At 43.0% G+C, this 21817-nt stretch overlaps 1 protein-coding gene across 6 annotated transcripts in view; it reads left to right on the top strand.

Moving 5' to 3' along the window:
* The first annotated feature begins 1958 nt into the window (after nt 1-1958).
* LOC129827321 (RING finger protein 44-like) overlaps nt 1959-21817 on the top strand; it is a 35902-nt gene continuing 16043 nt past the window's right edge. The window contains exons 1-6 of one of the 6 annotated variants that reach the window (XM_055888062.1): nt 1959-2287; nt 2838-2865; nt 15904-16089; nt 18566-18791; nt 19090-19248; nt 21055-21234. In XM_055888062.1, coding sequence (XP_055744037.1) covers nt 15983-16089; nt 18566-18791; nt 19090-19248; nt 21055-21234 — 672 coding nt within the window. In that variant the 5' untranslated portion in view covers nt 1959-2287; nt 2838-2865; nt 15904-15982. Of the gene's footprint in view, nt 2288-2814; nt 2866-6575; nt 7131-15903; nt 16090-16167; nt 16198-18565; nt 18792-19089; nt 19249-21054; nt 21235-21817 lie in introns of those variants that run through there. The other 5 variants (XM_055888064.1, XM_055888060.1, XM_055888061.1 and 2 more) reach the window with 5 other exon arrangements.

The raw sequence follows: 21817 nt of genomic DNA, 5'->3' as shown, positions 1-21817 counted from the left end.
TGGAGGACTTCTCCAAAAGGATTGAAAGAGAAGTTGGGGAAACACGTGTACAACATTCAACACCAATACTCAGCTGAGAGAATGAAGAGAATCTGGGGGAAGAGGAGATCATTGTGCATATTGACTTTGCAGAGAACTACCTGTGTAAATACACCAGTGAAATCCAGGCAGTTCACTATGGTGATTCTCAAAAGCAGGTGACCCTCCACACCTGTGTTGGGTATTACCATAAATGATACCGTTTCACTTCGCTCACTGAGCTCTTCTATGCGGCATGGACCCCCCCTCTGCTATCTGGGCCCATGTCTCAAAAACACCGGCCTGCTTCCTTGAGCTCTGCCCATTGGCTACTGCTGTAGACTTTGTGAGTGATGGGCCCTACAACCGAGTATAGGTCTGAAATGTTTAACGATGGTTGTTGTTCAAAATGTTTGCAAAAAATACATTGTTTTCATGTGTTTATTTATTTTATTTTTTTACATAGATGTCATTTCCACCACACCTTGTCATTTCCACCCACACCTTGTCATTTCCACCACACCTTGTCATTTCCACCCACACCTTGTCATTTCCACCCCACCTTGTCATTTCCACCCCACCTTGTCATTTCCACCCCACCTTGTCATTTCCACCCACACCTTGTCATTTCCACCCCACCTTGTCATTTCCACCCACACCTTGTCATTTCCACCACACCTTGTCATTTCCACCCCACCTTGTCATTTCCACCCACACCTTGTCATTTCCACCACACCATGTCATTTCCACCCCACCTTGTCATTTCCACCCCACCTTGTCATTTCCACCACACCTTGTCATTTCCACCCACACCTTGTCATTTCCACCCCATCTTGTCATTTCCACCACACCTTGTCATTTCCACCACACCTTGTCATTTCCACCCACACCTTGTCATTTCCACCCCACCTTGTCATTTCCACCACACCTTGTCATTTCCACCACACCTTGTCATTTCCACCCACACCTTGTCATTTCCACCCCACCTTGTCATTTCCACCCCACCTTGTCATTTCCACCCCACCTTGTCATTTCCACCCCACCTTGTCATTTCCACCACACCTTGTCATTTCCACCACACCTTGTCATTTCCACCCACACCTTGTCATTTCCACCCCACCTTGTCATTTCCACCACACCTTGTCATTTCCACCACACCTTGTCATTTCCACCCACACCTTGTCATTTCCACCCACACCTTGTCATTTCCACCCCATCTTGTCATTTCCACCCACACCTTGTCATTTCCACCCCACCTTGTCATTTCCACCCACACTTTGTCATTTCCACCACACCATGTCATTTCCACCCCACCTTGTCATTTCCACCCACACCTTGTCATTTCCACCCCATCTTGTCATTTCCACCCACACCTTGTCATTTCCACCCCACCTTGTCATTTCCACTATACCCTATATTTTGAGTTTTTATTTTTTTATTTTACCAGGTAAGTTGACTGAGAACACGTTCTCATTTGCAGCAACAACCTGGGGAATAGTTACAGGGGAGAGAAGGGGGATGAATGAGCCAATTGTAAACTGGGGATTATTAGGTGACCAGGTAAATTAGTATATTATTTATAATTTACATACATGTATTTGTTTAGATATGGAAATCATATGGTTGCTGTCATAATCTCACAAAAAGGTTCGGTGGAAATATCTTATTTTTCTTGATAAATAAATGTTTTCAGCTGTCACCAAGACAAGTTTATACATTCAGGCGTCATGTTGAATTATTAGTATTAGGAAAAACTTAAAAATCACTTAGAAATAATATTCAATTCAAGTTCATGTACAAATGTATAAGAAATCCGATTTTAGAGGCCAATGCCCTACATATATACAAGTGATCTTGACCGCCGACACATGACATTGGGGATATAATACGGTCACACTCATACTGTCATTACGGTAAAGATGACAGGATGGAGTGCGCTCTCTCAAATGCGCCCAAATGGGGGTAAAACGTTTACTGCCAAACCCAAAACAAGTATCAGGGTTTTCTACCGGCCATGTACAATCAGCTGGAGTATATTGTGATTACAGTTTGGCGGCGTCTTGTCAGATATCCCGCGTAGGATGTTGGTTTCAGGCGTTTTGGAATACAAGGTGTAATGTTTGTACCTTTCTTTATAATAGTGGTGAAATCCACGGAATATTCCACATTGGAACAGCTGACGATAATGCCGCACCGAAAATATGAACGAGATATGAAGAATTACAAGGAGAAATATAATTAAATCAAATGCTTGCTAATTAACAATCAGGTAACGATGTTGAACTATATTTATCAAGTTGTCACTACAGTTTGCATAGGTGATCTGTTTCTGTTTGCGTGCTAGCTAGCTTTGCAGTTTTTCCAGGGGCTGCGTTGGGCTTCGCTGTTTGTCTTTTCCCCTAGACTGCCTTGAGCCCCTCCTTGTTTTGTATCTCGCTAGGAGAGAGAGAGTAATGTTTACATTCTGCACAGGGTCTATAGCGCAAGGATAGAGACCGTTTCCTATCTCCCATTTTACGAACCGGTGTTATGTCTAGTGAAAGATGATTAGAACATCCCAATAAGAATGCATTGGTCTCCTTCCCCCTTTATAGTGATATTTCCGTCTGCAACATTGCAGTGTTTTTCTCTGCAGTGAAGCAATCGGACAGCCAGGCCTGACGTGCAGATAGATGCTCAGACATAATAAATGATGTAATGTCTCTAGGCAAAATATGTATGCTGGATCAATAGACTGCTAAAGACACCATTTCTTTGGTCTAAGACAATTCGCACTTTCTGTCTCTCCCGTTACAGGCCCACTTCATTTTATTCCACAGATAACGATCCTGTGCAAGGACTTCTATCGTGAGTACCTTTACATGCATAGTATAATTCGATAAAGTGATTATGGCAGTAGGGAGATTATATAATAGTAATGTAAACACCATACTATGTTTATCTTAATCCGCATAAAGGCAAAATCGAAGTAAACATACCCCGACACCCTAAACTGTGATCAAGCGGTGTTTGATCTGCGCATGTGCTAGAACCGAGCAAGCCTTTCAAAAGCTGGTGTTCCCAAACTTTTTCACTCGGGGCCCCCCCCCCCATCCAGCTCTGGGGAACATCCCGCCCGTCACCTAGCTAACGTTAGCCACCTATTATACGTTTTTGCAAATTCGTTCCTATATATATAAAAATATCCTTTTTACTAGGCCACATGTGAAGTCCTTTTGGTTATGAGGTCATAAACCAGCATACTGTCTCAGTTGTGCTGCATGGCATGCAAAAATATATGTCGGGGGGGAAAAAATACATTGTGTATGAATGTTACTGTATGTGACTTCTTGTAGTCAGTGGTACAGGACAAGTACAGTCAAATTTAACATCAAATGTTATTTGTCATGTGCTTTTGTAAACAACAGGTGTTGACTAACAGTGAAATGCTTACTGATGGCTCCTTCCTTTTTCCAAGGCTGTCTGGTTCAGAGGAAAGGATGTGACTGGCTGAGATCCCATAGAGAGAGTTACTAGTAGAGGGGCAATCTGAAATTCAAACAACAAACCGGGACACCTCGTCTCTTGTTTTGGTATACAGTTGAGGGATGAGACTGGAGAAATTGAACTACTCTCATATTTCTAGACAGAGCTATAGAGCCAAGCACTGAACATCCATATCACATATTTTAAAGTAAAAAAAAACCAAACATGATGTATTAATCCTGGATTGCCCCTTTTAACAAATGTGGTGAATGTTGTCATCTGTCAGTGGAATTGTTGTCTGAAGCAGAATGTACGTGTACTTACCCCCCCATATGGTTTCGGTTCCATCTGCCTTGTTGTGACTAGTTTACACGTGAGACTATAAAATGTGTGACATAAAACAGCAGGCAGAGCAGCCGGCGGCAATTGCCAATTTTTAATCTTTGTTTGGCTTCTGTCTGGGCAAAGGTGATAGACTTAAAGTGATGCAGCTCTGTCTAAGCTACAGATTGTTACACCAGATCTTGGGATTTAACCAAAGATTTTTTTGGTATCCATTAATGGGAGTTACAGGATAGGTACTTTTTGGTGTAAAATGTTTGACCAACCTTAGCTTGGTGTCAGCGATACTATCGTCGTCCTCGATGCGTGGAAACAGGAGTCTCGTAAAATGTCTGTATCCAGGTACAGGGGGTCCGTTTGAATTTTAAAAAATGTATATATTTTTTCTCCATGAAGTAATCCAACAATGTGTACGCTGTCATCTTGTCTATTTCAAGTCTTCTCTCAAGTCTAGATCTATCTGTGATTGATTAGTTATGTGCAGCATCATAGCCTGATGTTACTAACTAGCAGGTTGTGCTAACATGACTAACTAGCAGGGTGTGCTAACATTTAAAAAAAATATATTATTTAACCTTTTAACTAGGCAAGTCAGTTAAGAACAAATTCTTATTTACATTGACGGCCTACCGGAGAACAGTGGGTTAACTGCCTTGTTCAGGGGCAGAAAGACAGATGTTTACCTTGTCAGCTCGGGGATTCGATCCAGCAACCTTTCGGTTATTGGCCCAACGCTCATGACTAACCTAGCAGGGTGTGCTAACATGACTAACCTAGCAGGGTATGCTAACATGACTAACCTAGCAGGGTGTGCTAACATGACTAACCTAGCAGGCTGTGCTAACATGACTAACCTAGCAGGCTGTGCTAACATGACTAACCTAGCAGGCTGTGCTAACATGACTAACCTAGCAGGCTGTGCCAACATGACTAACCTAGCAGGCTGTGCCAACATGACTAACCTAGCAGGCTGTGCCAACATGACTAACCTAGCAGGCTGTGCCAACATGACTAACCTAGCAGGCTGTGCCAACATGACTAACCTAGCAGGCTGTGCCAACATGACTAACCTAGCAGGCTGTGCCAACATGACTAACCTAGCAGGCTGTGCCAACATGACTAACCTAGCAGGCTGTGCCAACATGACTAACCTAGCGGGGGGGGGGGGGGCTATATTGGTCTGATTATTAAATACCCACTGCACTACTTTAAAGGAAATATATATTTGTTTATATTCAGATTTTTCAGACTTCCTGCGGCTATGGTTACATGCTACCTCAAAACTATTGAGTGGTATTCATTAGGCACCAGACGGAATTAAACTGACCAGGTGGTTTGAGTTAAATAAAGGATATCTATCTATCTATCTATCTATCTATCTATCTACACTGAAATAAAAATATAAATGCAACATGTAAAGTGTTGAAATGAGCTGAAATAAAAGTTCCAATACATTTTCCAAATGTACAAAAAGCTTATTTCTCTCAAATGTTTGTGCACAAATTTGTTTACATCCCTGTTAGTGAGCATTTCTCCTTTGCTAAAATAATCCGTCCACCTGACAGGTGTGGCATAACAAGAATCAGATTAAACAGTGTGGTCATTACACAGGTGCACCTTGTGCTGGGGACAAAAGGCCACTCTAAAATGTGCAGTTTTGTCACACAACACAATGCCACAGATGTCTCAAGTTTTGAGCGCGAGTGAAATTGGGCATGCTGACTGCAGGAATGTCCACTAGAACTGTTGCCAGATGAATTTAATGGTAATTTCTCTACCATAACCTGCCTTCAACATCGTTGAAGAGAATTTGGCAGTACGTCCAACCTGCTTCACAACCGCAGATCATGTGTATGGCGTCATGTGGGCGAGCGGTTTGCTGATGTCAATATTGTGTACAGAGTGCCCCATGGTGGCGGTGGGGTTATGGTATGGGAAGGCATAAACTACGGACAATGAACACTTGCATTTCATTGATGGCAATGTGAATGCACAAAAATACCGTGACTCAATCCTGAGGCCCATTTTTTTTTTTTTTTTTTTTTTTAAGGTACCTGTAACCAACATATGCATATCTGTATTCCCAGTCATGTTAAATCCAAAGATTAGGGTCTCATGAATTTATTTAAATTGACTGATTTCCTCATATGAACTGTAACTCAGTAAAATCAATGAATTGTTGCCTGTTGGGTTTATATTTTTGTTAACTATACTTTCAAATCACTAAAACCAGATAGAAACTGTGGAGAAATGAGAATCAACCTACATTTAGTGTTTCTTGTCCGGACTGAGTGGCGCTGTGCTAGAGGCGTCACTACAGACCCGGGTTCGATCCCGGGCTGTATCACAACCAGCCGTGATCGGGAGTTCCATAGGGCGGTGCACAATTGGCCCAGCGTCGTCCGGGTTAGGGGAGGGTTCGGACGTCATTGTAAATAAGAATTTGGTCTTTACTGACTTGCCTAGTTAAATAAAAATTAATAAAAAAATAATCACCAAAATGAAAGCTAGACAGTCAGGGAGCATCGTAAATTCCCAAAACAATGGATAGAGGACAATTTAATTTTTTAAATTTTGACAGGAAGGAAATATAACCGATTTTCAGTGCAGTCCTCTAGACTTTTATAAGACTGAATGCGCCCAACGGGGCAAAATGAGTTTGACAACGCTGGTTGTAGTCCTTCTTTACAAGCTGTGCTTGGTTGAGTTGCTTAATCTGGTCAGCATCAAAGCTGTATCTGTGTCGGGCCTGTATGGTTTCTTGATTTGATTGTATTTGTGATTTAAGGATTCATAAAGTCACAGGATGCATGTATCTATAAAGAGTAATTGGTTCCGGGCACGCCTGCCGTTTTGTGATTGGTGTTTTTAACACTAGCGCAGGAGAGAGGTGTGGCTTCATCAAAACAAGTTCCTACAACCTTTCTTATTTTACCTCCGTGACAACACGCGAATGTTACCAATTACATTTATCGGAATTAATCATTCTAAATAATTAATTATTCTAGTTTTTATATAAAAATATATGTTTATAGCTTTTATTTCTTTAGAATGATGGATGGACTATGCAATAACGTTAGCTAGCAAATAGGCTATCTACTAGCGTAACAACACAGTCGGCGAACGTTAACCAGGCGGTAGCTAGCTAAGCTAACGATATCTATCTGCTTTGTCGTCGTAACTGGAACTTCAGACACCAAGGGCACCTGTCAAACTTGAAAACGACTGCATTTGCACTCCACACCTCATAGCTAACATAACCTCAGGCCGTGCATCCTTCGTCTTCCGAGTTGAGACTAAAGCAAGTAAGCTAAAGATGGCTAGCTAGTTCTGCGTGCTCAGTTAGCTATAAGGAAAACATGATTAGCTAGTTAACGTTAACTGTAGCTAACGTTACTACAGTTACTCAGCTCGCTAATCATGTGTTCCTTTCTTTGCATTTAGTTACTGATGATAACTAGCATATTTGCCAAGTATGATTGAAAAGCTTGAGATTCATTTGTATATGTGTTGCACACTGCAAAGATGTGGTTGACAGTGGATGGCTACCTCCTTGGCTTATAACGGCTAGCTAGCTCCTGTGTCCATTGCAAGCAGTGCCTTTGTGCTTTTTGGGGGCTAAATGCGTTAGCATCATGGAATATCAGCAATGCAACTTGAAATTAAAATAGAAGTGTAACGTTAGATGCTTTATCGTTGCATGACTATCTTATTGAAGTGTGAAACAAATCTATTATTGCTACTTATTTAGCAAGCTAACTCCTCGTCCTTTGTTGTTGCTTTGTTTCTCTCTGAGCACATGGCTTTCCTTGTTTTTGTTTCAGTTAGATACAGCGCCCCCTATTTACAAACTGGTGATGTCAAAGTCCAACATTTCTTAGGCTGCGTTTTATACCGGCAACCCAATTATTTTTTTTGTTATTAATTGGTCTTTTGACCAATCATATCAGCTCTGAAAAATTTCTGATGTGAAACAAATCGGACTTGGTCAAATGACTAATTAGTGGAAGAAATATCAGAATGGTATTTGTAAATTTGTAAAAAAAAATGTTTACCTTTTATTTAACTAGGCAATTCAGTTAAGAACAAATTCTTATTTACCATGACGATAAATGCATTGCAACTTGCACTGCGCTAGATAGCTATACATTTATATTTATCAGATTATTTTATCCAGAGAGACTTAGTACAGAAGTATTTTTCAGTCTGATAGAAAGTTCATTACATCTTAAAGGCTTAGTGCAGTCAAAATCCATTTTTTTCCTGTGTTTTATCTCATATTGTACAACCGATGATGAAACTAACACTGTAAAAGTGTGACAAGCGTTATATCCAGATAGTTGCAGGTTTGGATGGGCGTGAATTTCTGCTTTCCATGGTGACATCACCATGCTGTAAAATAGTTAATAGACCAATAACAAAGAGTTCCAAACCTCTCTGCCAATAACAGCTAGTTTTCAGTTTTCCCCTCGCCACTCAGACCACTCCCAGACAATCCTAGCAAAAGTCTTGTTGTGAAATAGTTGTTTGCTTAAACTATTTTAGCCAATTTTTTTTATGGAAATGTATTACAGTAAGGTACTAAATTGTGACCCAGAAATGAGTTGATATATTGCAGTAAGATATACAGTGGGTGTAGAGTCACCACCCTCTTTCACCTTTTGTTTCCTTACAGCCTGAAATGAAAACACATTAAATCTGACTTTTTACGGCTGTATTTACACACAGTAACCCACAATATCCAAGCGAAAAAAATTATCTCAACAACTCTAAAAAATAAAAGTGAACCCCCCCCCCAATTGCAAACATGTTGAGGTATAACCAACCACCTTCCAGATCACAAATCAAGCTAATTGGCTTCCATCTGTGATCAATTGTAGTGACTTTGATTAGTTCAGAATAAAATTAGTTGTTCATAGAGGACTCCACTCCCAAAACAAATAATCCACTATGGCCGGAAAGGTATTTTCAAAAGATCTATGAGATAAAGTTATGGAAAGACACGAGTCGGGGGATGGATATTAAAAGATTTCAAAGTCTTTGTCTATCCCTCTGAGCACAGTTAGGACCATTAAGAAGTGGAAGGCGTATGACACCACCCAGACCCTGCATGGATCGTCCCTCCAACCTGGATGATCGGGCAAGGAGGAGACTGATCAGAGAGGCTACCAAGAAGCCAATGGTGACTGAAATAGTTTCAGGCCTTTATGGAAAAGACTGGTCAATGTGTGCTTGGGACCACAATATCACAAGCTCTCCACAAATCTGTCCTCTATGGGAGGGTGGCAAGAAAAGAAAAACACTCATAAAAAAAAAAAAGAAGCCACATCAAGTCTCGTTTAAAGCTTTGCCAAATAGCACATTGTAGATTCCGAGGCCAAGTGGCAAAAGGTGCTGTGGTCAGATGAGACCAAAGTTTAACTTTTTGGCCTGGATGCAAAACGATATGTCTGGTGAAAACCCAATACATCTTTCTACCCAAAGAATGCCGCGCCCCCAGCGAAGAATGCCGCGCCCCCAGCGAAGAATGCCGCGCCCCCAGCGAAGAATGCCGCGCCCCCAGCGAAGAATGCCGCGCCCCCAGCGAAGAATGCCGCGCCCCCAGCGAAGAATGCCGCGCCCCCAGCGAAGAATGCCGCGCCCCCAGCGAAGAATGCCGCGCCCCCAGCGAAGAATGCCGCGCCCCCAGCGAAGAATGCCGCGCCCCCAGCGAAGAATGCCGCGCCCCCAGCGAAGAATGCCGCGGCTACAGTGAAGAGCGGCGGTGGCAGCATCCTGTTGTAGGGGTGTGTCTCTTCAGCAGGGACTGGAGCACCGGAAAATACCCGGCAGGTTCTTGAGGAGAACCTGCAGCCCTCTGCCAGGAAGTTGAAGATGGTTCCCATTTCAACGTGAACCATGACCTAAAGCAACCGTACAGTGGCTGAAGTGCAAGAAGGTGAATGTCCTTGAGTGGCCTAGTCAATGGGTGGCCTAAATCAATGGGATTTAGGCCCTGACCTAAATCCCATTGAGAATCTGACTGAGCTTGAACAATTCTGCAAGGAAGAATGGGCAAATATTTCACAGTCTTAAGTATGCAGAGTTAGTAGAGACTTGTTCAAAGAGACTCATACCTGTAATTCAAGCAAAAGGCGGTTCCACCAAGTATTAACTCAGGGTAGTGTCCACTTATCCTAATAGGGTATTTTACTGTTTTAAGTTGTTTTTTCACTTGGATATCGTGGGTTACTGTGTGTAAATAAAGCTGGAAAAAGTCAGATTTTATGTGTTTTCATTTTAGGCTGTAAGGCAACAAAAGGTGAACATTTTTTAAAGGGGGTGGTGACTTTCTATATCCACTGTATATATTACAGTAAGGTACTTAATTGTTACCCAGAAATTATTTGATTATATATTATATCTACGCTACATGACCAAAAGTATGTGGACACCTTCTTCTTCTGAAAAACCGCTCCAGACCGCTATTCCTCCACCAAACTTTACAGTTAGCACTATGCATTGGGAAAGGTAGCGTTCTCCTGGCATCCGCCAAACCCAGATTCGTCCATCGGACTGCCAGATGGTGAAGCGTGATTCATCACTCCAGAGACGACGTTTCCACTACTCCAGAGTCCAATGGTGGCGAGCTTTACAACAATCCAGCCGACGCTTGGCATTGCGCATGGTGATATTAGGCTTGTGTGCGACTGCTCTGCCATGGAAGCCCATTTAAGCTCCCGACAAACAGTTATTGTGCTGATGTTGCTTCCAGAGGCATTTTGGAGCTCGGTAGTTAGTGTTGCAACTGAGGACAGATGATTGTTTGTGCTTCAGCACTCGGCGGTACCGTTCTGTTAGCTTGTGTGGCCTGCCACTTTGCCACAGAGCCGTTGTTGCTCCTAGACATTTCCACTTCACAATAACAGCACTTACATTTGACCGGGCCGGTCTAGCAGGGGAGAAATTTGACAAACTGACTGTTGACTAGGTGGCAACCCATGACGGTGCAACGTTGAAAGTCACTGAGCTCTTCAGTAAGGCCAGTCTACAGCCAATGTTTGTCTATGGAGATTGCGCGGTTGTGTGCTCGATTTTATACACCTGTCATCAATGGCTGAAATAGCCAAATTGAAGGCGTGTCCACATACTTTTGTATATATATATTTTTAAATTTAACTAGACGAGTCCGTTAAGAACAAATTATTTTTTATAATGACGGCCTAGGAACAGTGGGTTAACTGCGCTGTTCAGCGTCAGAACGACAGATTTTTACCTTGTCAGCTCGGTGATTCGATCTAGCAACCTTTCGGTTACTAGTCCAACACTCAAACCACTAGGCTACCTGTATTCAGACCCCTTCCCTTTTCCCACATTTTGTTACGTTACAGCTTTATTCTGAAATTGATTAAATTAAAATTCCTCAATCTACACACAATACCCATTATGACAAAGTGAAAACAGGTTTTAGAATACATTGCAAATGTATGAAAAAATAAATAGATTACTTATGTAAATAAGGTTTCAGACCCTTTGCTATGAGACTCAAAATTTAGCCCAGGTGCAAAATTGATCATCCTTGATGTTTCTACAACTTGATTGGAGTCCACCTGTGCTAAATTCAATTGATTGGTCATGATTTGGAAAGGCACACACCTGTCTATATTAGTTCCCAAAGTCGACAGTGCATGTCAGAGCAAAAAACAAGCCATGAGGTCGAAGGAATTGTCCGTAGCGTTCCGAGACAGGATTGTGTCGAGGCACAGATCTGAGGAAGGGTACCAAAACATTTCTGCAGCATTGAAGGTCCCTAAGAACACAGTGACCTCCATCATTCTTAAATGGAAGAATCTTGGTGGTTCCAAACCTCTTCCTTGAGCTGGCCACCCGGCCAAACTGAGCAATCGGTGGAGAAGGGCCTTGGTCAGGGAGGTGACTAAGAACCCAATGGTCACTCTGACAGAGCTCCAGAGTTCCTCTGTGGAGATGGTTGTCCTTCTAGAAGGTTCTCCCATCTCTTTAGCACGCCACCAATCAGGCCTTTATGGTAGAGTGGCCAGACGGAAGCCACTCATCAGTAAAAGGCACATGACAGCCCGCTTGGAGTTTGCCAAAAGGCACCTAAGGACTCTCAGACCATGAGAAACAAGATTATCTGGTCTGATGACACCAAGATTGAACTCTTTGGCCCGAATGCCAAGCGTCACATCAGGAGGAAACCTGGCACCATCCCTACCGTGGTGGCAGCATCATGCTGTGGGGATGTTTTTCCGCGGCAGGGACTGGGACACTATTCATTGGAAAGATGACCAGAGCAAAGAACATCTCTGGGGAGACCTGGAAATAGCTGTGCAGCGACGCTCCCCATACAATCTGACTGCGCTTGAGAGGACCTGCAGAGAAGAATGGGAGAAACTCCCCAAATACAGGTGTGCCAAGCTTGTAGCGTCATACCCAAGAAGACTGGAGGCTGTAATCGCTGCCAAAGGCGCTTCAACAAAGTACTGAGTAAAGGGTCTGAATACTTATGTAAATGTGATATTTCAGTATTTCTTTTATATACATTTGCAAAAATGTTCCCATTTAAAGCAGCAGCTACTATTCCTGGGGTCCAGCAAAATTAGGTAGTTTATACAATTTTAAAACATTTTAAAATACATTCACATATTTCACAACACACTGTGTGCCCTCAGGCCCTTACTTCACCATTACCACAACTCTACCTTACTAAATCCATGTGTATGTATATTAGAGGTCGACCGATTTATGATTTTTCAACACCGATGCCGATTTATTGGAGAACCAAAAAAGCCAATAATGATTTAATCGGCCAATTTTTTTGGGGGGAGGGATTTATTTGTAATAATGACAATTACAACAATACTGAATGAACACTTATTTTAACTTAATATAATACATGAATAAAATCAATTTAGCCTCAAATAAATAATGAAACACGTTTAAATAATGCAAAAACAAAGTGTTGGAGAAGAAATTAAAAGTGCAATATGTGCCATGTAAGAAAGCTAACGTTTAAGTTCCGTTTGAGCTCAGAACATGAGAACATATATTCCTTTTTAACATGACTCTTCAATATTCCCGGGTAAGAAGTTTTAGGTTGTCGTTATTATAGGACTATTTCTCTCTATACGATTTGTATTTCATATACCTTTGACTATTGGATGTTCTTATAGGCACTTTAGTATTGCCAGTGTAACAGTATAGCTTCCATCCCTCTCTTCGCCGCTACCTGGGCTCGAACCAGGAACACATCAACAACAGGCACCCTCAAAGCAGCGTTACCCATGCAGAGCAAGGGGAACAACCACTCCAAGTCTCAGAGCGAGTGACATTTTAAACGCTATTAGTGCGCACCCTGCTAATTAGCTAGCCATTTCACATCAGTTACACCAGCCTAATCTCGGGAGTTGATAGGCTTGAATTCATAAACAGCAGAGCTGCTGGTAAAACGCACAAGTGCTGTTTGAATGAATGCTTACGAGCCTGCTGCTGCCTACCATCGCTCAGTCTGACTGCTCTATCAAATCATAGACTTAATTATAACATAACGCACAGAAATACGAGCCTTAGGTCATTAATATGGTCGAATCCGGAAACTATCATCTCGAAAACAAAACATGTTTTCTTTCAGTGAAATACGGAACCGTTCCGTATTTTATCTAACGGGTGGCATCCATCAGTCTAAATATTCCTGTTACATTGCACAACCTTCAATGTTATGTCATAATTACGTAAAATTCTGGCAAATTAGTTTGCAACGAGCCAGGTGGCCCAAACTGTTGCATATACCCTGACTCTGCGTGCAATGAACGCAAGAGAAGTGACACAATTTCACCTGGTTAATATTTCCTGCTAGCCTGGATTTCTTTTAGCTAAATATGCAGGTTTAAAAATATATACTTCTGTGTATTGATTTTAAGAAAGGCATTGATGTTTATGGTTAGGTACACGTTGGAGCAACGACAGTCCTTTTTCACGAATGCGCACCGCATCGATTATATGCAACGCAGGACACGCTAGATAAACTAGTAATATCATCAACTATGTGTAGTTATAACTAGTGATTATAATTGTTTGAAGTTTAATGCTAGCTAGCAACTTACCTTGGCTTCTTACTGCATTCGCGTAACAGGCGGGCTCCTCGTGAAGCAGGTGGTTAGAGCGTTGGACTAGTTAACCGTAAGGTTGCAAGATTGAATCCCCGAGCTGACAAGGTAAAAAATCTGTCGTTCTGCCCCTGAACAAGGCAGTTAACCCACAGTTCCTAGGCCGTCATTGAAAATAAGAATGTGTTCTTAACTGACTTGCCTCGTTAAAATAAGGTGTAAAAAAATTAAATCTGCGTCAAATTACCGATTTCCGATTCTTATGAAAACATGAAATCGGCCCTAATTAATCGGCCAATCTGATTGATCGGTCGACCTCTAATGTATATAGTGTGTATGTTATCATGTGTCTGTCTATGTTTGTGTTGCTTCACAGTCCCCGCTGTTCCATAAGGTGTATTTTTATCAGTTTATTAAATCTGATTCTACTGCTGCATCAGTTACCTGATGTGGAATAGAGTTCTATGTAGTCATGGCTCTATGTAGTACTGTGCGCCTCCCATAGTCTGTTCTGGACTTAGGGACTGTGAAGAGACCTCTGGTGGCATGTCTTGTAGGGTATGCATGGGTGTCCGAGCGGTGAGCCAGTAGTTTAGGCAGACAGCTCGGTGCATTCAACATGTCAGTACCTCTCATAAATAAAAGTAGTGATGAAGTCAATCTCTCCTCCACTTTCAGCCAGGAGAGATTGACATGCATATTATTAATATTAGCTCTCTGTGTAGATCCAAGGGCCATCCTTGCTGCCCTGTTCTGAGCCAATTGCAATTTTCCTAAGTCCTCTTTTGTGGCACCTGACCACACGACTGAACAGTAGTCAAGGTGCGACCAAAACTAGGGCCTGTAGGACCTGCCTTGTTGATAGTGTGTTAACAAGGCAGAGCAGTGCCTTATCATGGACAGACTTCTCCCCATCTTAGCTACTACTGCATCAATAAGTTTTGACTATAACAGTTTACAATCCAGTGTTACTCCACGCAGTTTACTCACCTCAACTTGCTCAATTTCCACATTATTTATTATAAGATTTAGTTGAGGTTTAGGGTTTAGTGAAGGATTTGTCCCAAATACAATGCTTTTAGTTTTAGAAATATTTAGGGCTAATTTATTCCTTGAGACCAACTCTGAAACTAACTGCAGCTCTTTGTTGAGTGTTGCAGTCATTTCAGTCGCTGTAGTAGCTAACGTGTATAGTGCTGAGTCATCCGCATAAATAGACACTCTGGCTTTATTCAGTCATTGGCATGTCGTTAGTAAAACATTTAAAAAGCAAGGGGCCTAAACAGCTGCCCTGGGGAATCCCTGATTCTAACTGGATTATATTTGATAGGCTTCCATTAAAGAACATCTTCTGTGTTCTGTTACTTGTCTAACTCTGTCCACATTATAGCAGGGGGGTGTAAAGCCATAAAACACAAGTTTTCCCAGCAGTAGACTATGATCAATAATGTCAAAAGCTGCACTGAAGTCTAACAAGACAGCCCCCGCAATCATTTTATCATCAATTTCTCTCAGCCAATCATCAGTCATTTGTGTAAGTGCTGTGCTTGTTAAATGTCCTTCCCTATAAGCTGAAATTCTGTTGTCAATTTGTTTACTGTAAAATAGCATTGTATCTGGTCAAACATAATTTTCCCTCCAGGAGTTTACGAAGGGTTGGTAACAGGCTGATTGGTCGGCTATTTGAGCCAGTAAAGGGGGCTTTACTATTCTTAGGTAGCGGAATGACTTTAGCTTCCCTCCAGGCCTGAGGGCACACACTTTCTAGTAGGCTTAGACTGAAGATATGGCAAATAGGAGTGGCAATATCGTCTGCTATTATCCTCAGTAATATTCCATCTAGATTGTCAGACCCGTCTGTCTTGTCATTGTTGATAGACAACAATAACTTTTGACCAGGGGCCTGTAGGGTTCGCATACTTTATAGGGAGAATGGTGCTAGTGCGGTAGTTAATGGTGTTTTTATTTTCAGGGTAAAGACAAGAGGTTAGAAGCCACAAGTGCCTCCAGCACCCCTGGTCTCCTTTTCGTCGGTCCCCACGACGTCACCAATGCGACCATGGGAAATAGCAGTGAATAGGCGGCCACCGACAGCCCCCTTGAACCAGAGGAGGTTCCTAGGAGAGTCCTGCAACACACCAGTGCACCTCAGGAGAAGGTGAATAGTACTCCCTTAGTACTCTGTGTGTTTCAATTGGCACCCCTTACCCTATACAGTACACTACCCTATAGAGCCCTGCAACACCCCAGTGCACCTCAGGAGAAGGTGAATAGTCTCTTAGTGCTTGGATGTGTTCCAAATGGCACCCCTTACCCTATACAGTACACTACCCTATAGGCCTTGGTCAAACGTAGTGCACTATAAAGGGAATAGGTTGCCATTTGGGAAGCAGAGCCCTTTTTGTTTGATCAACTGTGATCGTGCGATGACGGGCCATCCATCCTGAGGTTTCCTGTATCGTGTGTTCTGGTCTACTACATACGGTTTTGGATCCAAGGACCAAATGCCAGACAGCACTTATTTGAATGTATTTGATACACTATTTATTATTATTATTTTATATTTACTATACACTATACACTATTTCTATTATCCCAGTTTACATGAACTAAAGAATAGCAGAATTAAAGTAAAAAAAAAAAAAAAAAGGTGTTTGTATCAAAAAATAATAAAAAATAATAACAATTGTCTTAAGTACAGTTGAAGTCGGGAGGTTTACAGACACTTAGGTTGGAGTCATTAAAACTTGTTTTACAACCACTCCACAAATGTTGTGTTAACAAACTATAGTTTTGGCAAGTCGGTTAGGACATCTACTTTGTCATTTTTCCAACAATTGTTTACAGACAGATTATTTAATAATTCATTGTATCACAATTCCAGTGGGTCAGAGGTTTACATACTCAGTTGACTGTGCCTTTAAACAGCTTGGAAAATTCCAGAAAATTATGTCATGGCTTTAGAACCTTCTCATAGGCTAATTGACATCATTTGAGTCAATTGGAGGTGTACCTGTGGATGTATTTCAAGGCATACCTTCAAACTCAGTGCCTCCTTGCTTGACATCATGGGAAAATCAAAAGAAATCAGCCAAGACCTCAGAAGAAAATTGTAGACCTGGTTCATCCTTGCGAGAAATTTCCAAACGCCTGAAGGTACCATGTTCATCTGTACAAACAATAGTACGCAAGTATAAACACCATGGGACCACGCAGCCGTCATACTGCTCAGGAAGGAGACGCGTTCTGTCTTCTAGAGCTGAACGTACATTGCGGCGGAAAGTGCAAATCAATCCCAGAACAGCAGCAAAGGACCTTGTGAAGATGCTGGAGGAAACAGTTACAAAAGTATCTATATCCACAGTAAAACGAGTCCTATATATCGACATAACCTGAAAGGCCGCTCTGCAAGAAAGAAGCCATTGCTCCAAAACCGCCATAAAAAAGCCAGACTACGGTTTGCAACTGCACATGGGGACAAAGACCATACTTTTTGGAGAAATGTCCTCTGGTCTGATGAAACAAAAATAGAACTGTTTGGTCATCGTTATTTTTGGAGGAAAAAGGGGGAGGCTTGCAGGCCGAAGAACACCATCCCAACTGTGAAGCACGGGGGTGGCAGCATCATGTTGTGGGTGTGCTCTGCTGCAGGAGGGACTGGTGCACTTCACAAAATAGATGGCATCCTCAGGAAGGAAAATTGTGAATATATTGAAGCAACATCTCAAGACATCAGTCAGGAAGTTAAAGCTTGGTCGCAAATGGGTCTTCCAAATGGACAATGACCCCAAGCATACTTCCAAAGTTGTGTCAAAATGGCTTAAGGACAACAAAGTCAAGGTATTGGAGTGACCATCACAAAGCCCTGACCTCAATCCTATAGAAAATTTGAGGGCAGAACTGAAAAAGCATGTGCGAGCAAAGAGGCCTACAAACCTGACTCAGTTACACCAGCTCTGTCAGGAGGAATGGGCCAAAATTCACCCAACTTATTGTGGGAAGCTTGTGGAAGGCTACCTAAAACGTTTGACCCAAGTTCAACAATTTAAAGACAATGCTGCCAAATACCAATTGAGTGTATGTAAACTTCTGACCCACTGGGAATGTGATGGCTGAAATAAATGATTCTCTCTACTATTTTTCCAACATTTCACATTCTTAAAATAAAGTGGTGATCCTAACTGACCTAAAACAGGGAATTTTTTACTTGGATTAAATGTCAGGGATTTGTTGAAAAACTGAGTTTAAATATATTTGGCTCAGGTGTATGTCAACGTCCGACTTCAACTGTACATCCTAACCTGATCATGTTAATGGTCCATGCATGGTATCCTTGATCTTTCATGTATATGCAAGGTTCCAGACCCCAACAAGGTTCCAGACCCCAAAAGTACAAAAAGGCAACCACCATGTCTTTTGGATTATAGCTGTTGTTTTGGAACCTTTTTTACCCACTAAACTTCTCTAACTTGTAATGTTCATAACATTTTTTATGTATTAAAACGACAACATTACTTTAAAGGTAATCTAAGTATACCCTAAACAGAATTTCATACACTTTTTAAAAATGTATTATTTATTTAATACATGGTATGCCTGATGTTTCATGATGTGCTACCTTGATGTTCCTGCAGCCCGCCAGTGAGACGACAGTGGGGGAGTCGAGACCGACCGGTTGTACTCCACAGCGCCTTGCTCCAGGACTTCCACCACCCTCTCTTCTCCCAGCAACATCAGCAGGTTCTTTTAGATGAGTCCAGACAATACAGCCACGCCAGTGCACCGCCACGCATGCTTCACCCTGCCGCACACCCACCTCAGCATCAACAGACCCCCATCATGGTGGAGCTACACGATCAGGTACGTAGGTACCACACCGCTGTAGTAGTGGGGACAGAAGATTAAAAGGTGATGTCCAGATTGGGCCCTGGTCCACTTTCATTACTATCACAGTGTATGTTGTTGTCTAGCTAATTGGAATTCACGCTGGTTTAAGATCGGACCCGGATGTGGGTTATTTATGTCGTTCGTTAGACTCTATGGTACCGTGAGCTGTGGAGAAAGAGTCTATGTGAATATGATACGCAGGACAGTCTTCAACATTACACTTATGAAGTTTGAAAATTTGTCTGAATTATTGGTTTCTCTCTTGTACCAGGAATCCGTTCCAATCTCTTACACTGTTACCACGGTGACGACGCACGGTTTCCCCATCCACACCGGGCAACCTCTCCCAGGGTGCAACAGTCAGCAGCTCCCAGCATGCTCGGTAATGTTCAGCGGACAGCTCTCTCTGCTCTGCTGCCTTCCTCCTCCTGTGAGTTTGAAAAGGAAGAGCTGGAATGTCAGTGACGTCCATGTCAGCAACGCACCATACCCACTGTTAATACACCGCTTCCTACGCACCGTACCCGCTGTTAATACACCGCTTCCTACGCACCGTACCCGCTGTTACTACACCGCCTCCTACGCACCGTACCCACTGTTAATACACCGCTTCCTACGCACCGTACCCACTGTTAATACACCGCTTCCTACGCACCGTACCCACTGTTAATACACCGCTTCCTACGCACCGTACCCACTGTTAATACACCGCTTCCTACGCACCGTACCCACTGTTAATACACCGCTTCCTACGCACCGTACCCACTGTTAATACACCGCTTCCTACGCACCGTACCCACTGTTAATACACCGCTTCCTACGCACCGTACCCACTGTTAATACACCGCTTCCTACGCACCGTACCCACTGTTAATACACCGCTTCCTACGCACCGTACCCACTGTTAATACACCGCTTCCTACGCACCGTACCCACTGTTAATACACCGCTTCCTACGCACCGTACCCACTGTTAATACACCGCTTCCTACGCACCGTACCCACTGTTAATACACCGCTTCCTACGCACCGTACCCACTGTTAATACACCGCTTCCTACGCACCGTACCCACTGTTAATACACCGCTTCCTACGCACCGTACCCACTGTTAATACACCGCTTCCTACGCACCGTACCCACTGTTAATACACCGCTTCCTACGCACCGTACCCACTGTTAATACACCGCTTCCTACGCACCGTACCCACTGTTAATACACCGCTTCCTACGCACCGTACCCACTGTTACTACACCGCTTCCTACGCACCGTACCCGCTGTTAATAAGCCGCTTCCTACGCACCGTACCCGCTGTTAATACACCGCTTCCTACACACCGTAACCGCTGTTAACACACCGTACCCGCTGTTAACACACCGTACCCGCTGTTAACACACCGTACCCGCTGTTAACACACCGTACCCGCTGTTAACACACCGTACCCGCCGTTAACACACCGTACCCGCCGTTAACACACCGTACCCGCCGTTAACACACCGTACCCGCCGTTAACACACCGTACCCGCCGTTAACACACCGTACCCGCCGTTAACACACCGTACCCGCCGTTAACACACCGTACCCGCCGTTAACACACCGTACCCGCCGTTAACACACCGTACCCGCCGTTAACACACCGTTAACACACCGTACCCGCCGTTAACACACCGTACCCGCCGTTAACACACCGTACCCGCCGTTAACACACCGTACCCGCTGTTAACACACCATACCACTACCGTTGTGTTCAATGTCGATGTAGCACCCCTACCAACACTGCTTCTTTCTCATGCTGTTTAGCAGCACAATCTTTGCAAATACTTTAGACATCATTGTATCTGAGCTGTGGACATATTCACTCCTGCCCAGGTGCTTGTGTAGAGTTAAGGATTGGCCATATTTGGCTGGTAAATACTCATAGAACCGACAAGGTAAAAATCTGTCGTTCTGTCCCCTGAACAAGGCAGTTAACCACACTGTTCCTCGGTAGGCCGTCATTGTAAATAAGAATTTGTTCTCAACTGATTTGCCTAGTTAAATAAAGGTTTTAAAAATATATATATATAATAAAAGATTAATAGATTGCTTATGAGCCATGATTATTTTCTTACTGCTTTGATTTATGTAGAAGTGGTTTCTTGAGGACGGCCCTGCCAGTCTAGTTCTGTATGGTTAAACACTGTTTATTATTAAATTTTTCTGTGTGTTCTGTCTGTTTTTCTCCTCCTCTTTTTCTAGCTCATCCAAGCCTGTACAATGCAGCATTTGCCAGTGTCTTACCAAGCTTTTCCACCCCTGATCTCCAGCGAACATTTTATATTGCACCCCAACCCTGCGGGGCCGCCCCCCCACCACCAGCCTCCTCACCTTACTCGTCTCAGCCAGTTTCTCCCTCTCCAGAGGCAGCACCCACGCATGGTGAGTACCCCATACATGGTGCACTACTTTTGACCAGGGCCTTATTCCCCATATAGTGCACTACCTTTGACCAGGGCCTTATTCCCTATATAGTGCACTACCTTTGACCAGGGCCTTATTCCCTATATAGTGAACTATTTTTGACCAGGGCCTTATTCCCTATATAGTGCACTACCTTTGACCAGGGCCTTATTCCCTATATAGTGAACCATTTTTGACCTGGGCCCTATTCCCTATATAGTACACTACTTTTGACCAGGGCCTTATTCCCTATATAGTGCACTACCTTTGACCAGGGCCTTATTCCCTATATAGTGCACTACTTTTGACCAGGGCCTTATTCCCTATATAGTGCACTACTTTTGACCAGGGCCTTATTCCCTATATAGTGCACTACTTTTGACCAGGGCCTTATTCCCTATATAGTGCACTACTTTTGACCAGAGCCGCGGCGTTTGTGGAGCGATGGGTAACAATGCTTCGTGGGTGACTGTTGTTGTGTGCAGAGGGTCCCTGGTTCGCGCCTGGGGCGAGGGGACGGACGTAAAGTTAAACTGTTACACTAGGAACAAACCTAGAGAGG

This window comes from Salvelinus fontinalis, chromosome 29 (genome assembly GCF_029448725.1).
Source record: "Salvelinus fontinalis isolate EN_2023a chromosome 29, ASM2944872v1, whole genome shotgun sequence".
Taxonomy (NCBI): Eukaryota; Metazoa; Chordata; class Actinopteri; order Salmoniformes; family Salmonidae; genus Salvelinus; species Salvelinus fontinalis.
The sequence above is the reverse complement of the archived record's forward strand: the minus strand, read 5'-3'. Positions and strand labels throughout refer to the sequence as shown.